This window comes from Oreochromis niloticus, linkage group LG16, assembly GCF_001858045.2.
Source record: "Oreochromis niloticus isolate F11D_XX linkage group LG16, O_niloticus_UMD_NMBU, whole genome shotgun sequence".
Lineage (NCBI taxonomy): Eukaryota > Metazoa > Chordata > Actinopteri > Cichliformes > Cichlidae > Oreochromis > Oreochromis niloticus.
The window spans coordinates 18225642-18242328 of record NC_031987.2 but is presented as its reverse complement, the minus strand read 5'-3'; the positions used below and the strand labels follow the sequence as shown (position 1 = coordinate 18242328).

The 16687-nt window shown below is 39.5% G+C and overlaps 2 protein-coding genes across 3 annotated transcripts in view; one reads left to right on the top strand and one right to left on the bottom strand.

The window, feature by feature from the left end:
* tbl1x (transducin beta like 1 X-linked) overlaps window positions 1-5982 on the top strand; it is a 20312-nt gene extending 14330 nt beyond the window's left edge. For both annotated transcript variants that reach the window (XM_003455462.5, XM_025903939.1), the window contains exons 4-15: window positions 24-243; window positions 777-909; window positions 1074-1209; window positions 1313-1376; window positions 1538-1635; window positions 2074-2134; window positions 2250-2371; window positions 2453-2527; window positions 2622-2749; window positions 3336-3501; window positions 3595-3696; window positions 3858-5982. In XM_003455462.5, the coding sequence (XP_003455510.1) occupies window positions 24-243; window positions 777-909; window positions 1074-1209; window positions 1313-1376; window positions 1538-1635; window positions 2074-2134; window positions 2250-2371; window positions 2453-2527; window positions 2622-2749; window positions 3336-3501; window positions 3595-3696; window positions 3858-3884 (1332 nt within the window). In that variant the 3' untranslated portion in view covers window positions 3885-5982. The remainder of the gene's footprint in view (window positions 1-23; window positions 244-776; window positions 910-1073; window positions 1210-1312; window positions 1377-1537; window positions 1636-2073; window positions 2135-2249; window positions 2372-2452; window positions 2528-2621; window positions 2750-3335; window positions 3502-3594; window positions 3697-3857) is intronic.
* Window positions 5731-16687, bottom strand: gpr143 (G protein-coupled receptor 143). The gene is made up of 9 exons (XM_003455437.4): window positions 15903-16687; window positions 13422-13531; window positions 13158-13252; window positions 12674-12766; window positions 12249-12358; window positions 12046-12154; window positions 9687-9804; window positions 9345-9600; window positions 5731-6716 (listed from the first exon to the last, which is right to left on the bottom strand). The coding sequence occupies exons 1-9, from the start codon at window positions 16156-16158 to the stop codon at window positions 6613-6615; spliced, it is 1251 nt and encodes a 416-aa protein (XP_003455485.1). The 5' UTR covers window positions 16159-16687; the 3' UTR covers window positions 5731-6612.

The following is a 16687-nucleotide window of genomic DNA, read 5'->3' as shown; positions in this document are numbered from 1 at the left end:
CTTAACTCCTCTTGTGATGACAGGACGGCACGGTCTTTGACGGTCGACCGATTGAGTCACTGTCGCTCATTGACGCGGTGATGCCAGATGTGGTGCAGACGCGGCAGCAGGCCTTCCGCGACAAACTAGCCCAGCAGCAGGCAACTTGTACCATAACAGCTTCAACCTCTGGAATCCAGTCCAATGTGCCAAAGAATGGAGAAGCCACTGTCAATGGCGAGGAGAATGGTACTCACAACATGAGTAAGTTGAACATTAATATCGTTGGTTGCAGCTGTAGGTAGAGCTTACAGTCACCACATTTTGTCTCTTAACTTTAACCCAAATATCTGAGTCATGACAGAAATGGTGACTCATGTAATACATTTCTGAGGTCTGTTAATGTGACCTCATTTTGTTACAGATATGTGTCAAGCTCACAGTCACTTACTATATATTCAGTTATGTCTGTAGCAGTGATAGTCATTTCCCATTGCACAACACGTTTGAAGTAATATATGATGCATAGGTCCGAGTTTTCTTACTGGAATATGACAGCTTGAGAGTTGCTTTTAAATCTAGAGATGTCATAGTAGTTGAAGCACATCAATATATACTTTAGTTGACTTTTTTGAATAGATTACTGATTTTCTTTGTTGGCCTCCTGTTGCTTGAAAGGTAACATATTCACCTCCTTTGACAATTGTCTAAAGAAAATACTGAATTAGAATTGTAGGCAAATCTATGTTTTGCGTGTATGTTAACGTACATAAAATATGTATCTGTCCACTCCTTAGATAACCACAGTGAGCCTATGGAGATAGATGTGGATGTTGAGATACCAGCCAGTAAAGCTACAGTACTCCGAGGCCACGAGTCTGAAGTTTTCATCTGCGCCTGGAACCCTGTCAGCGATCTGTTGGCCTCAGGGTCAGTCTCTGTCTGTGCTGAAACACATCTTAATTCATCCTGGATGAATCGTACTGTATTGTATTTATGCTGTGGTGTGCATAGTAAGACATCTAGCTTTATAAAAAGACACTCCTGATAGGTTGTATTCCCACAATCATTTGACCGCCTCCTGTTATGCTCAGTTCGGGGGACTCCACTGCCAGGATCTGGAACCTGAACGAGAATAATAACTCCACCCAGCTGGTGCTGCGCCACTGTATCCGAGAAGGTGGCCAGGATGTCCCCAGCAACAAAGACGTCACCTCCCTAGACTGGAATGTAGGTTTCAGATCATCCATCACATCTTTCCTCTCGTACCTTTACCATCTGGTAAACGGGCAGTGCAGTCAGGTAACAGTTCTGTGCTCTTGTCATCCAACAGAGCGATGGGACTCTCCTGGCAACAGGCTCATATGATGGATTTGCCAGGATATGGACAAAGGATGGTATGTCCTCCATCATTGTCACACACTGTTGTTTCTTTTTCCATTAGATATTATTATTATTTTTTTTTTTTTTTGGCATTGTTGATGTGAAAAATGCAACTTCGTGACAATTTTGTGAGGGATCTTTTCTAAGAGAAACTGATATTACTCTTATCCATTAGGAAATCTGGCAAGCACCTTGGGTCAGCACAAAGGGCCCATATTTGCACTCAAGTGGAACAAGAAGGGGAACTGTATTCTCAGCGCTGGCGTAGATAAGGTACTCCAAAAGATCCCCAGGCGTGGATTTGTCTTTCACTAATAATATCCTTATGTTTTGGGGGGGGGTGTTTGCTTTTTTTGTTTCAAACCAGCCTTTTTTTGCTCATCAGACAAAGACATTTTCTCATATCCATAACCTAAAATTCTTAATAGGATAAAACCAAATAAAAACAGGGAAAGAAACCTGAAACTTTTGGCTCACACATTACATTTTCTTATCTGTCTTTAAGGTTTATTAATTTGTCTTTTTGTAGCACAACAGACATTTAATCAAATGGAATGGAGTAAAACTTTACCAAGAAAGGTTAAGCAAATAAAAACAGTCAGTGACATTAACTGCAGATAGGTTTATGGACCATCGAACGACAGATGAGGCATGCACATTTGTGCAGAAATGTTGAGCTTATGTTTTGAAATGCAATTGTAACTTTTCCAGACGACAATCATTTGGGACGCGCACACAGGAGAAGCCAAACAGCAGTTCCCCTTCCACTCAGGTAAAGCGAATTCACGTATCCAGATAAATGACTGTTGTAGAAAAAGAATATGATACAAAGTGACTGCTGCTCTGCTGCGATCGTGCAACCCTAATGAGTATGGATTTGTGCACAGCCCCAGCACTGGATGTTGACTGGCAGAACAACACCACGTTTGCCTCTTGCAGCACAGACATGTGCATCCACGTATGTCGACTTGGCAGCGACCGCCCCCTCAAGACTTTCCAGGGCCACACGGTGAGCAGCTTTTCTGACCCCATCTCTCACACTAACTTTAGTTCTACCTCAACATACATGCTAATGAGCGTTGTTTTGCAGAATGAAGTTAATGCCATTAAGTGGGACCCATCAGGTATGCTGCTTGCCTCCTGCTCGGATGACATGACCTTAAAGGTAAGACCAATCTCCAGTCTTGGAGGTTAAAGAAAAGAAACACATTGATTTGTATTCATACATACTTTGCTCTTGCGATTCCCCTCACGTGCAGATTTGGAGTATGAAGCAGGAGTCATGTGTCCATGACCTCCAGGCTCACAGTAAAGAAATCTACACTATCAAGTGGAGCCCCACAGGCCCCAGCACAAATAACCCCAACGCCAACATCATGCTTGCCAGGTAGGAGATTGACTGACTATATATAACTCGCATTTAATACCGTACATGGCTGCCAATCACACGGGTCAACTTTTAATGAAGTCCTGGCTTGTTGTGTTCACTATGAGCTGTGTGTGAACCTTATAGATGTGTTTGGGAAGGCCACAAGCCCCGATGCTTCTTAATGAGAAGAAACTATGTCTCAGGCAAAATTTCAGCGCTACTGTGTTACTTAAATCCCTGCATCATGACACAGATGTGCATGCATGTATATATTTCCTAGTTTCGATACTGTGAATGTCCACAGTGCGTTTATGACCTCCTTGCACATCTGGCACAATAATTATTCTGCATTTACTCTAATCTTCAGTGAATTTAGAGTTTGATATAGAAGGGAATGTGAAATAGGGTTAGGACATGGCCCTTAAAAACTGAAATGATGCAAATTGATAGCTTTCAATAATGGAATTATGGTTATTTTTTCCTGTGTCTTCCTCTGCAATATAAAGCAGTGGAAATAAAAACTAGCATTTATTGAAGAAATGGATTATTAGGAAGCTTTGATGCTGCTTAACCATCTGATTCCTATCCTCTGTTCTCCACACAGCGCTTCTTTTGACTCTACAGTGCGACTGTGGGATGTTGAACGAGGGGTTTGTATTCATACACTGACCAGGCACCAGGAACCGGTCTACAGCGTGGCCTTCAGCCCTGATGGCAAACACCTAGCCAGCGGCTCCTTTGATAAATGTGTCCACATTTGGAACACTACGGTAAGAGCTGGACCGGAATTTATACTGTGCCAAACGGCAGAGTAGATACGATTAATTGTCATTTATCATCATTTGTTTGTGGCTTTGTTTCAGACTGGAGCCTTGGTGCACAGCTACAGGGGTACCGGCGGCATCTTCGAGGTGTGCTGGAACAGCACCGGAGACAAAGTTGGTGCCAGTGCCTCCGACGGCTCGGTAAGCTGTTTTGATTTTACACAGTTTTAATTTCAAATAAAACAAAAATGTCAGAAAGCTCTCATGACCGATATTTGAAGAACAGCGAGTAAAAATGCAGACTTGAAATGTAATATTAAAGCCATCTAATTTTTATTTATTTATTTTTTTTAACATTCTAGGTTTGTGTTCTCGATCTCCGAAAATAGCCGACTTGATGATTAATCCTGGATTGTGGAGAAAAATGCCTTCTCCTGCCATCAGCAAACACACTCATTGCTCAAGAAGGGCTGTAAAGGTGAACTGAATGAAACTCTCACCGGAATAAAACCAGATCACTGCAGCGGTTTTAACTCCAACTGAATTCAGCGCACCTTCCAGTCGATGTGTGTATTTTATGAGAAGCCTGTTTGAGACATAGCGGAAGCTGGCTAAGAGATTCCCCTAGACTGGACACAACTCGCTGGGTGCATCCATGTATTAAAATGGTTCCTTATGATGAAGTGCTGCGATCCCCACGGGCCACTGGTCCACCGTTTTCGGGTTGTGAGGGTAGAAACACAAGGATGAGTCGAGATATATAAAGACAAAAGTGTTATTGAGACACTGGTGTTTGGCTGTGAGAGGAAACAAATTGCGAGGAACTTCATGTCCTAATGAAGTAACACAATGAAAGTAGCTGATACTGAAAACTGAAGCACTGCTGCTGTCTGTTGACACAGTGCTTATTTTCTCCCCAGTGGAGAAACGTTTGTTTCAAGAGTAATTCTTACTTTCCTTTCCTTTTCTTTTTTCCTTTGTTCCTCCGTCTTTTCTTTTTTTTTTTATTTGTATCTATTTTCCACAGATGGATTTTTGAAAATCAAACTGAATGTGCCGCTACGAGGTAGTTCTTTGCTCATTTTTAACATCAGGTTCAACAACACAAAAGGAAAGGCCTGCCAAGAAATTGTCCTAACTTCCAAAAATGACCTGTTCGATTCAGTCGTCAGAAAACGTCATTCTGTGGACAAGATGTGAAAAGTGTGCTTTATACAGAGAATTATCTGCCACTCTAGATGTAAATTTAAAGAATGTAAAGATGTAAATTAGATTCATACACAGACTTATATACTGTGTATATATGTTTATATACAGCACACTTTATTGCAATCCTGTAGGGGCTTTTTAATGGCTAGAGCTATCAGATCTTTGCTGTTAAATCAAGACAAGACCACTCTTTAAGTGAAGTGCATATCTCATGAGCTTCTTATGTTGCAGTCTTTCTGAAATCTGCCAGTCGTATCCATTTGATCGAGCTTAGTTTTCGTTAAGCGAATCACAGAAAAAACATCAAGGAAAATGGCTTGAGCATCGTTGTTCTTCTCTGTTGATCACTGAAAGCCATGGAGGAAATGTGCACTGCATCATCTGCACTCGGGAAGTTCTCTTGTTAAAGATATTAGCAGTCATCACTATCCTACTTAGCCTGCTGCTTTTATTTGTTTTGTGTGTGAAACAAGTCATCACGGGACTCACAAACCTGTAACTGCCAAGCAGACCTAAGCAAGGAAAGTTTCTGCAGCTTGTTTTATTATTAGCATGGTTCCTCGCTGGCACTTTTCCTCTGATCAGCCTGCTGAAAATTTCGATCATTTGACCAGGAGGTGGATTTTATGCAAAAGCCTTGCTATTGTTTAAAAAATAATAATTAAAAAAAACTTCTTTTTTTTTTTTTAAAGCTGATCAGGCGTGCTGAGCTTGAAATGCCTGTGTTGTGAGCAGCATGCAGTATGTCTGCCTGCTTGGATGTAAAGTAAAAGTATCTTCAAGCAAACCTGCTACCACTTTGATTTGCCTTTTTAGCTTTTAATTTTTTTTAAAAAATGTCATTTTATTGTTTGATTTTATTTGTTTTGGTCTCACTTTTTGTCAGCTTCAGCAGGAGCAACATGAAGTGCACTTTTGTATTGGTGGGCTCAGAAAAAATTCACATTTTGCTGAAAGTCAAAGTCCAACTATTTGTTTTTTTTGTTTGTTTTTTTTTTAAATGTCACAATTGGATACTAATGGGTGTTTAATATTTTTTTTGACTACTTTTTTTTTTTTAAATTTGCTAAGAGCCATTATTGTCTGTGTCAGACTGAGCATTGGGCTGTAGGTCAGTGGCCATTCTTGGCATGCTAAGGAGCCCAATATGGAATAAGCGCTGTGACGGCTACTATCTCTTTCACCCTGATCCAGGGTCTGTCACCTGTTTCCAAGAAAAAAACAAAACATTGAAGTCATTCAGTGTCTCAAATAAATTACTCTATTTTGATAACAGAACTCATGCCTTTGTCTTGAATTGTGTGTTTCCCCCTTTTTCTTAAGCTTATTAACATATTGTAGATTTGGAAAAAATGAAAGGTTTTTGAGTCAAAAGTGTAAAAGATATTTAGATATTTAATATAGCATGGAATACATGTGTGCAAAAATACAACACTGACAACTGGAAATACAATAACTTTGTTTTAAGATTAATTATTTAGCTTACTTCATTTTGTTGGGCTTTTACAGCTTAATGAAAAGGATTCTTGTCACAGAATCAATGTATCCAATTTAAAGAATTTGAAGAAATGCTTCTTCAAGCACTTAAAATACTTTTAAAGGTCAGCCGGAGAGTTGTGTGTGTTCTGTCGGCTGCTACGAGAGACCGTAGCTTTGGGACTGTTGTGCTGATGGGTCTGAAACGTAGCACTTTTTTTTTTTTTTTAAACAGAGATTTAAAAAGAAAAAAAAAGGATTGGACTCAGGAATGAGGCTTAGTCTGTCATACCAAATAATGAAACTCATGACCAGTTTAAATCTCAGCAGGAAAACAAAGGCTTAATGGGAGACCATCTACAAAAAAAAACATGACTACAAAAACAATGCGGTGCAGCAAAGTGGAGGAAGGTGGTTTGTGGACGACCCCAGTTAGTGCCTCACAGAGTTCTCCAAGGATTCTCCGTCAGCGTCTACATCCTCATAGTCTTGTAGCTCGCTGGAAATGTGGATTTCAACTGTACTAGACTCTGAACCTAGCAAGACAAAATAGGGGTAGATTACTTGGTGCTTCTGCACATTACACCACCTCAGCTTATCAATACTGCGTATTTGTGTTAACATATATCTTTCCATGCAGCTTTTAATGTGGAAATGGTGATTTGTGGTTTTTAAATGCATTAAAAAAACATGGTCTATAAACAAGAATGGGGGGAAAAAAAACATTCTTTCAAAGATTAACTTTATTTTTATATACTTAACATGTCAGGGACAATGGTGGTACAAAGCATTGAAAGGATTTTGTCCATGAGGTGTACGGTGCACAATTGTCACTCAGGGATAAAAATAACATGCATATGCTGCAAATGCACATAAGTGTTGAGCTACAGTACATATAGATATAAATGGCAGGTGTTTCCACGATATTCAAAAAAGACTCGGCATATGAAGTTTGAATATTCACAATGAAAAATAAGCTGAACTTTATAGGCTCTCAAAAGCTGTTTTAGCGTTATAATCTCTTCAAATTACAAGTTAGAATTGCTGCTATATTATGCACTGATGTCAAATTATAGACTAATTGGTGTTGCTGTATTTGATACAATTTTTTTTTTCATTTTAATAAGCTGATGCAGATTAATGGATGCTTAGCATAAATTGAAAATTGTGTTATCACAGCTTGTCCAGCAGAGCAGCTTCAATTCGTTTTGCAATTTTCACATCCTTTTTAAGCGCATGTAGCAGAGAATGAATCACAGAGCAGATGTGAAGCAATGCGTCACAGTTGCGAACTTGTTTGTGAAATACATTGCTGGAAAGTCAAAGAATGAACTCGTCATTTTCTCTTTTCGATGTAATCGGCATACTGTATCGAACACTTTATTATGTACGCCTTCCTTGTACGGGGTTGCCTTCAGAGCTGCCTTAATTCTTCATGCAAGGAATAAACAAGGTGCTGGAAACATTGCTCAGATTCTGCTTTATATTGCCATGATAGCATCGCACAGTTGCTGCAGATTTGTTAGCTCCACATCCATAATGCAAATCTCCTGTTCCACCACATCCCAAAGGTGCTCTATTGGATTAACATCTGGTGACTGTGGAGGCCATTTGAGTACACTGAACTCATTGTCATGTTCGAGAAATCAGTTTGAGAATATCTGAGTCTTGACAGGAAGCATGGGGATGGAGGCAACCGTGAGAAGCTGGGTACACTGTGGTCATGATCAGATGAACATTGTCAGCAACAATACTCAGGCAGGCTGTGGCATTTAAACGCTTAGCTGATAATAAGGGCGGCAAAATGTGACAGGAAAATATGCCCCACACCATTACACCACCTGAGCTTTGATACAAGTTAGGATTGATCCATGCTTTCATGTTGTTTATGCCAAATCCCAGCTTTTCTGAATCATCAGAGCAGGCAACTTTATTATTTTTAAATTTAAAAATAAATCTTTTATTGTGGTGAGCCTCTGCAAACTGTAGCCTCACTTTCCTGTTCTTAGTTGACAGGAGCGGCACCAAAGTCTATTCTTCTGCTGCTGTAGCCCCTCTGCTTCCAGGTTTGATGTGTTCACAGATGCTCTTCTGCCATAGTTATTTTGAGTTACTGTTCCCTATCAGCTTAAAGGGGTCACTCTTCTATGACTGCTGGCATTAAGAAGGCATTCTCATACAGCGAAGTGCTGCTTACTGAATATTTTCTCTCCTTTGGACATTAAACCCTAGAGATGGTTGTGTGGGAAAATGCCAGAAGGTCAGCAGTTTCTGAAATACTCAAACCAGCCCCTTTGGCACCTACAATAATGCCATGTTCAGAGTTACTTAAATCACTTTGAACTTCAATATATCGTCTTAATCATGTCTGGATGGCTAAATGTATTGATTTGCTGTCATGTGATTGGTTGATTCGATATTTACATCAAGCAGTTAAACCTAATAAAGTGGCTGTTGAAAGTATATATGCAGAATCTAATCTGGTGATTTTTTTCCTGGCTAAAAGTCAGTATCAGACAGAGTGATGTATTCTACCTGTTTTTCTTTCTTATTGGCTTCCACTGCTCTCTGTTTATTATCTGCACTTAATGCGCTGTGTGATAGCTTGGCAGCAGAGTAGCACCTTGAAAAACTGCAGCTGATGAAATTACACAGCATGTCAGTCATCTATAAATAAAGCAACACATTCAGAGCGATAGCAGCAAAGTTCTAATCACTTTAGTTCATTCTCCACAGAAAATCTTTAACTTCCTGTGCTCTGCAGTTTCCCATTGCTGTTGCATTCAGTACAAATCAAAAAAGAGAAATTAAGACAATTGTGGAGGGTGTTGCATAACGTCACAACATGATTCATGTTCCACCCAGCAAGAGTCGGCTACAGTACTGCACTACAATATAAAATTCTATTTAAAATGAATCACAGCGAGCTCTATGTCTGCTTTAGTGGCTCTCTCCTGTGACAGGGCCACTGCAACACCTTGATAAAGCTAATTTATTTTTAAAAAGACAAAACAAAACATAACTACTCAGATCTCAAAGAAAATACTAAACCGTACTTCATATTAAGGGGAGGTAGTCCATACAGTATATGATGCTGATATCTTTTTAGCATCACCAGCCCTGATATACTGGCGAGCTGCTACCACCATTGACATGCTGTTTACCTTCTGAGAGGACGCTGATGGCATCAGAGTGGTGTTGCCCGTTTCCCATCATGTTCTTCTGTGATTCCTGGACGTGACTCTGGTAAAGCAGAGTAGTTCCCACCACAGGGTTATGGGAGGTCATGTTAGCTGCTGAAGTAGAGACAGAGTCCCAGACCAGCTCCCTCCTCTGCTGCAGGCTGAAGTCAACGTCAAAGCCTGTCCAGCCGTGAAAGGCCAGGGTGTTAAGGAAAGCCTGCATGGGGTTCAGTATACCCTGAAAGAGTGGAATATAAAGGTTTCCAAGGCATTACATGCAGATAAAAGTAGTGTTCTGTACACTGGTTTCCTGTTAAAACCCACCATGATAAACCATGTGATGAGAGCTGTGTTCCTGATATTCCTCAAACTATTGTCACTGATGTCTGTCTGCATCTCCAGGTAGAAGAGGAGGCTCTCATTAATGATGTTGGGAACCCAGCTAAAACATCAGAGAAGAAAAAACCCACATCTTATTAGAAGAACATTAAAATGTTAAACATGTTTCTTATTTACAAATCATTGAAAAGACCTATTTGTTAAGTAGTAAAAGGTTAGAAATCACAAATAATTGCTTTGCATGTTTTGGCCTGTTTACTGAAATTGAAATATTGAAATCTTTAAGCAGGCTTGGCTTTAGTTTCTGTGACTGTGCGAGTTTTAAAAATCAATTTGCCCTCAGGTTCATCCTCATAAACACAAAATTTAATGCAGACCTAAGTTATTAAAAGAATATGAGATTACAGGGGGGTTATATGCCACATAACTTCTCGACCTAGCCTCCGAAATATAACCTGGCTTTGCTTACAGTGTGAAGTTGCCAAAAAATTAGCCAAGACTGATAATTTGCTGTCAATGGAAAGAATTAGTCTGGATCACCCATCCATAAAACTACAACATGTTTTTTACATTCTGGTTTTTAAACCAGTTAAACCTTAGGCAGTATATAAAAGACGGGCATACAGTCATGGGAAAAAGGTTTCTCATTACTTTATGCAGTCCTGTGGAAAAATAAGTGCACCCCATGATTCAATAGCTTGTAGAAGCACCTTTAGCAACAATAACTTGAAGTAATTGTTTTCTGTATGACCTTTGCAGTCTCTCACATCAGTGTGGAGGAATTTCAACCCCATTGTCTTGACATCATTGCTTCAGTTCATTGAGGTTTGTAGGCTTTTGTTTATGCACAGCTCTCTTAATGTGTTGCCACAGCATTTCAGCACTGAGGTCTGGACTTTGACCGGGCCATCGCAACACTCCTTTCTTTTTTAACTGTTCTGTTTTAGATTTGTTCAGACAAACTTTTGTATGACAGATGGCTTCACATTTCACTCATTTCACAGACATTTTAATATTTTGATATTCAGAGGAGTTCATGAGCAACTCAATGACTGCAAGGTGCCCAGGTCCTGTGGCTGCAAAACCACCCAAATCATCACCCATCCATCACCGTGCTTCAAAGTTGGCATGAGGTATTTATGCTGAAATGTCCATTGACTTAAGGTCCTGTGACTTATGTCCAAACATCCAACATCTCCACTTTGGTCTCATCTGTCCACATTGTCCCAGATGTCTTGTGGTTTGTTCAGATCCAACTTAAACCTAGGCTGTGCTGCCACGGTCTTTTTAGAGCAAAGAGGATCTCTTCTGGCAAGCCTTCAAAATAAGCCATACAAGTTTAGTCTTTTACTGATCGTACTGTCGTGAACTTTAACATTTGACATGCTAAATGAGGCCTGTAGAGTCTGATATCTAGCTAATGGGTTGTTTGCAATTAATCTGAGCATTGCATGGTCTGCATTTTGAATTTCCTGGGAAATTGTGGCATGGTGTCTACACACACCTGGATGCTTCAGCCCAGCAAGCTACCAAAACTTCCGCCTGTTATTTGATTAACATTTGATTCCTTTCCCCTCACACCTGACTGCTTGGATTAGATGGCTGCCCCTCCCTGAGCTTGATTCTGCTCAACTTTCTTCCTATTAAAAGTTTTTCCTTCCCACTGTCACCAAGTGCTTATTCACAGGGTGTTGTTTGAGAGTTGGGGCTTTCTCCCAATTATTGTAGGGTCTTTACTTTGAAACAGCTGTTGTTAGTGATTTGATGCAGTATAATAACATTGAATTGAATTAACAGCGCCTGGCTACTGCTTACCCTCTTAATTCCTATGGAAACACTTAGGTTGTTCTTAAAGTTCATTGGACTCTATGCCATTTTGGTTTTTTACATAGTCACCATGATACTGGGTTAGGTTTAAGGGATGGAGCTGAATGAGAAATTGAGGACATGTCACACTGATATGGTAACAACTTCTAAACCACATGGCAGCTGCACTCTATAATTGTCCATTTTTAATCCAAACAGTACCATGATTTTATAAAATGATGCTATTTTGTGTTAAAAGAGACATGAAAAAAGCAAACGAGACCAGAAACTCTTTAGGAAGTGTTCACTCAGCTCAGAAATCAAGTGAGATTTTTCTGTATTATACGGTGCGGTTCAAACAAAGGTGATTTAACATGTTAATTTGTGGGTGTCACGGCTGTGGATAGATTCATTTTGTTGCATCTTAACAATGCATTTCCTGTCTATGTTAACAGGCTGCCGGCTCGTAGCACTAGTTTCATATTTACTACATAGCAAGGAGCACTTTTTTCCTTCCCAAAACTATTTCTTAACTTACCAAATAAAGAACACCAGCATCATTTTAAAGAAGCGTATTTTTATCTCATTCGCCAGCCGTCTCTCATTTTCCGTATAGATTCCTTGTCGTCCTTTCAGCAAAGATGTCACTAGGCGAGAGAGATGAGAAAGCATCTTATTTCCCCTCATTTACATGCGTAAGAAGTTGCATTTGTCAGAGAAATTCGAGAGCGAGGAACTCACCAGTAGATACGGTCCGATTAAAAAACACAGGGTTGGCTATGAGAACGAGCAGCATCGGTGCGTATGTGGTGACATAGTGAGGAATTGCGTGCTGGAGGCCCTGCTCACAGCTGGGAAAGAAAAAAACATGAGAAATAGTTCATTCAGCATCAAAAATCAGCTTTGTGATGGTTAACAGAATTATTGTATTTATTTCTCTATAAGAAAATGCTGTGGGCTGACAATACTTAATAATAGCCATACAACAGAAGACTTTTAATATGGAAATAATGACGTTTTTAAGAAATGGTTAGAACCATTAAGTTCTCTGCTGTTATTTTATTGTGGTTGTTAATATGTGAACACAAAAATGTTAATTTTCTATTTTTCCACCAACGGATGCTTAAATGTGCCGATCAGCAGGACAGCAGTCAGTGGTATCTTACTCAGAAATAGATGGATAGTACAGCATGGCCACTCCTTCAACACACAGCAGCACAGCCAGGCCCCATGTAATCATGTGGTAGAGTATAATGGTGCTGATGGGGGAGAAGGAAAAAACGAAGTCATGAGACCAAGCTCACACCACATGTTGTCGTTCTTTATCTTGAGGATATTTTTTCCCCATTTATCTGTTGTACAAAATGCAATTGAATAGGACTGAGTGGGGAGAGGAGTACGAGAGGCTTGTAAAACTCAGACTTTTATAGCAACAACAGCATGGAAACCTGCACCTTTAGTTTAGAATAAAAGAGTTGATTCAAACCAGTTTTATCTTGTGAAAACCAAAGTATAAAAATACAGGTGGCAGTTGAGCATTGTGAGAGAAAAATGTTTCACACTCTGCTCGGTAAAAATGCTTCATCTTGCATCCTATCAGAGAAGCTAAGGTGATAATGAATTGTGAATGGAAGGTGAGGTGGGGGGAACCTGATTCCTGCAGATGTTTTCACCACCAGGAAGACGTCAACCGCGTAACAAAAGGTCCACCAGAAAGAAGCGCTAAAAAACAACTGGATCCACATCTGCAACACATAAATTGAATGCCTTACACTTACTTTACAGATCATAATACTTACAGAAAAGTTATTGCTATCCTTTTATCTTATTAACTACACATCTCTGCTTGCAACATCTGTGTTATCAAGTTATATATGTGTATATCATCTGTCACTACTGCAAAAAAATACATACTGCGCTGCCTATGCAGAAGACTTCTGGCCAGACATCGGTGTTGTTGACTACTGAGATGTGGTCGACGATGTTTGGCAGACCTAGCCACACAGATGATCTTACAATGACACCTGCAAGAAGGAAACAGTGCATGAGCTTTAATTGTAACTGCTGAGAGGAAATCTCGCTTTGCAAGCAAATATAATTAACTCAAAAACAAGAAGAAGAAAACATTACCAGGAAATTTAAACTTGGTCTGGGTTTCATTACTTTTAAAACACCTCAGATTTATTATTTTCAGCTTCTATTATTAAGTGCTTTGACTAATTAGATTAAGTGGCAGCGTCCTTTCAAGGGTTATTTTACAGTGTGGAAATATTAACGCCCACCAGGTGTGTTTTATAAGGGTGTTTCCATTTCCTACATGAAACTTCCTAGCTTCACCGCCGAATGGAACAATGGAAGCACTCCCAGAATCTTTATTACTGTTCTGTATTTCATTTTAATCTGTGTCATCAGCGGGTTTCAAGCTGCTACCCTGCAGCGGTGCATGAATCTCCATGGGCACCAAGTACACAGAAATCAACCCATTTAGGAAAAAAAAAGGTTGGGATGCTGTGTAAAATTTAAGTTAAAGAAATTAAAGTATACAATTTAAAACATTTAAAATCTTTGTTTAAATGAAAAGATTAAATGTTAAAGCTTTAATGACATGTCCATTCTGGATTTAATGCCTGTTCAGACCGGGGCAACAAAAGACCAGAAAAACAACAGTTTGAACAACTAATAGGTCAATTTGTACGGTGATTCCTTGTCCACTTGTTCTACATCTTCAGATAATGTCCCACATTGTGACTGGTTCACAGTACATGCACATTTCTAAAGTCTGGCTTTTACCCCATGCTTGTAAAGGGAAGGCAAATGAAGGTTAGCCCATCTAATGGGATGCCATCAGTGAAAGTTACACGTCACCAGAAAATCAAAGTGTGTGTGTGCGTGCGCACGTGTTGCTTAAAATGTCAGATATGCCTCAGAAAGGTATGCCAGTCTATGAATGCACTCATTCTGAAACCCAAAGACTCAACAGCAGCTCAAATACCAGAGAGCTGGAAATGTTCAAATATAATATACTTGACCACTTTCCAGCATTGTTAATGAGTCCCACTTTGTCCCAGACAAACACTGTTTGGCCCACATTTACTTTGTTGATATCTGCTCACTCTATTAATTAGCAACATCATAAGTACTCAGAGAGCATCTCAGGAGGGGTTCGCCACTCTTTGATAGACTGCATACAAGAATAACACTTCTCAATATAAAAATTCAAAGAATATAGTTGCATTCTTTAAAGTATGTAATAGCATCAAAGATTCAACTGAATAGTTGAAATCCCAAGAAACTGTGGAAGCTTATTTTGGCCATAAAAAACGAGCCAACCATAAGTCTACATTTTGAGTTACTAAGTCAACAATTTGAGATCATAGCACAAAATTTCAATTTATGAATGTCAAAAACAAGCTTTCAAAGAACTAAATAGTGACTTGGACATTAACACTAACTTGCCAACAGCACAGTTTATTGCTGCATTCAAATGTGAGCTGAAACTCTACAATGCAAAGGAAAAAAAATACAAGATCCAGAAACACTGGTGCCAACTCTGGGTCACGCTCATTTAAGATGGACATAGGTGAAGTGGAAAACTCACTGTTGCATACCATGCAATCCTGCTTTACTAACTCTTCTGTGAAGGCCCATTTGGTGATGAAAGATTCACATAAAGGCATTGGAAAGACTTTATAAGGCCTTACTTATTTCAGCAAGACAATGTCTAACCAAACCCTGCATTTTCTCAAACATCAGAAAATAATATTTGGTGAAAGAGTCTGTGAAGGAAACTGGCTACAATACTTTCCTGTCACTCATCTAAACAATGTGCTGGCATCAAATTCAAAATCCAAACAATTTTCAAAATACAATAACTGCTTTCTCACAGATAAGGATTTCAACAAAAATACATATGAAATAATCTAAACAATCATACTGAATACTGTTTTTATTTACATTTAATTTTTTAATTTTTAATTTGGAAGGATTATCGTATCATCCCTGTGTGACTGGATACTTTGAGAAATCCGTCGCATTCCAATCAATCTAGGCCAACTAAAAAGTGCAGCAGTTGTTCTGAGTTATTTCATCACTCACATGAGAGGATCCCGATTCGTTCTTTTGATTTTAATTAAATTCATGACCTTGGGCACAAATTTTATCTTGTAAAAATATATGTAGCATCGACTGTTGCAGATTAAATCTCACACTTTGCCTTTAACAGACACATTTCTCATAGTTGCACCTATGCAATGCAGTGCAACAAAGGGGTTAAAAGGAAAATATGTGCGTGCGTAATTAGATCCAGCAAGCAAAACCACGCTGCGAAAACTAACTCGCTCTTTGCCTCAACTATGAAGAGAAAAAGTAGGTCAATGCCAGCAGTTTCTTCTCTACCTGTGCATCCCAGTATGTCGCATATACTGATGATGAACAATATCCGCGAGGAGGACGCAGGCCTTGGCAGAGGATACTGCCCGAGTCTTCTGTATCCTTTGCGTTTTGGTAGAATTTGTAAAATAGCGAATAAGAGGCTTAAAGCCGCGCTTCCCAGACTTAAAGCGCCGAATAAGACGGGCTGAAAAGTGACCACAAACTCTGTCGCTGCGTCTCGGTTCGGGCAGCAGAAAGTCTCCATCCGAGGGGATGCCATGATGGACTGAAGGAAAGAGCAGCGGGGAGAAAGAGAAAGGAAGAAAATGAACTATCGTGTCAGAAGAAAGAAGACAAAGAAAAGAAAATGAGAGGAAATGACTGAGTCCATGACCCAACTAAGAAATCACGGGGCTGAATCATCATGTGCTTCCATTTAATCCCTGCAGTTGTAGCTTAACTGTGTCACACAAAGCAAGAATCCGACAAAGCGCCGTTGTTTGAAAAGGTCTTAAAAGGGGTGGCTTCATCACAGTACTCTGTGTATTTATGTATCAGTTTAAATGTTTTACAGAAAAGCCCGCAAATGCACAAAACATCACAACATTATGAACTTATTATATTATCTTTACATTAGTGTATAAAAATATATGTAAATCAACCAATCAGTCCGCATTTCTGTCCAAATGGATTTGGCTGTTAACCCCTTTGCATCACTAATTCCGTTCATTAGAGAAATAGTACTTTTTGTGGGCGATCGTGGCTCAAGAGTTGGGAGTTCGCCTTGTAATCGGAAGGTTGCCGGTTCG

Bases quoted from the DNA above. Each gene is read 5' to 3' on its own strand.
- gpr143 (XM_003455437.4), bottom strand. From the start codon at position 16,158: ATGGCATCCCCTCGGATGGAGACTTTCTGCTGCCCGAACCGAGACGCA. The intron at 13,253-13,421 runs GTATGTATTTTT...TATGTGTTGCAG, and splicing joins TCTTCTGCATAGGCAGCGCA to ATGTGGATCCAGTTGTTTTT. The intron at 12,359-12,673 runs GTAAGATACCAC...TTTCTTTCCCAG, and splicing joins TACTATCCATCTATTTCTGA to CTGTGAGCAGGGCCTCCAGC.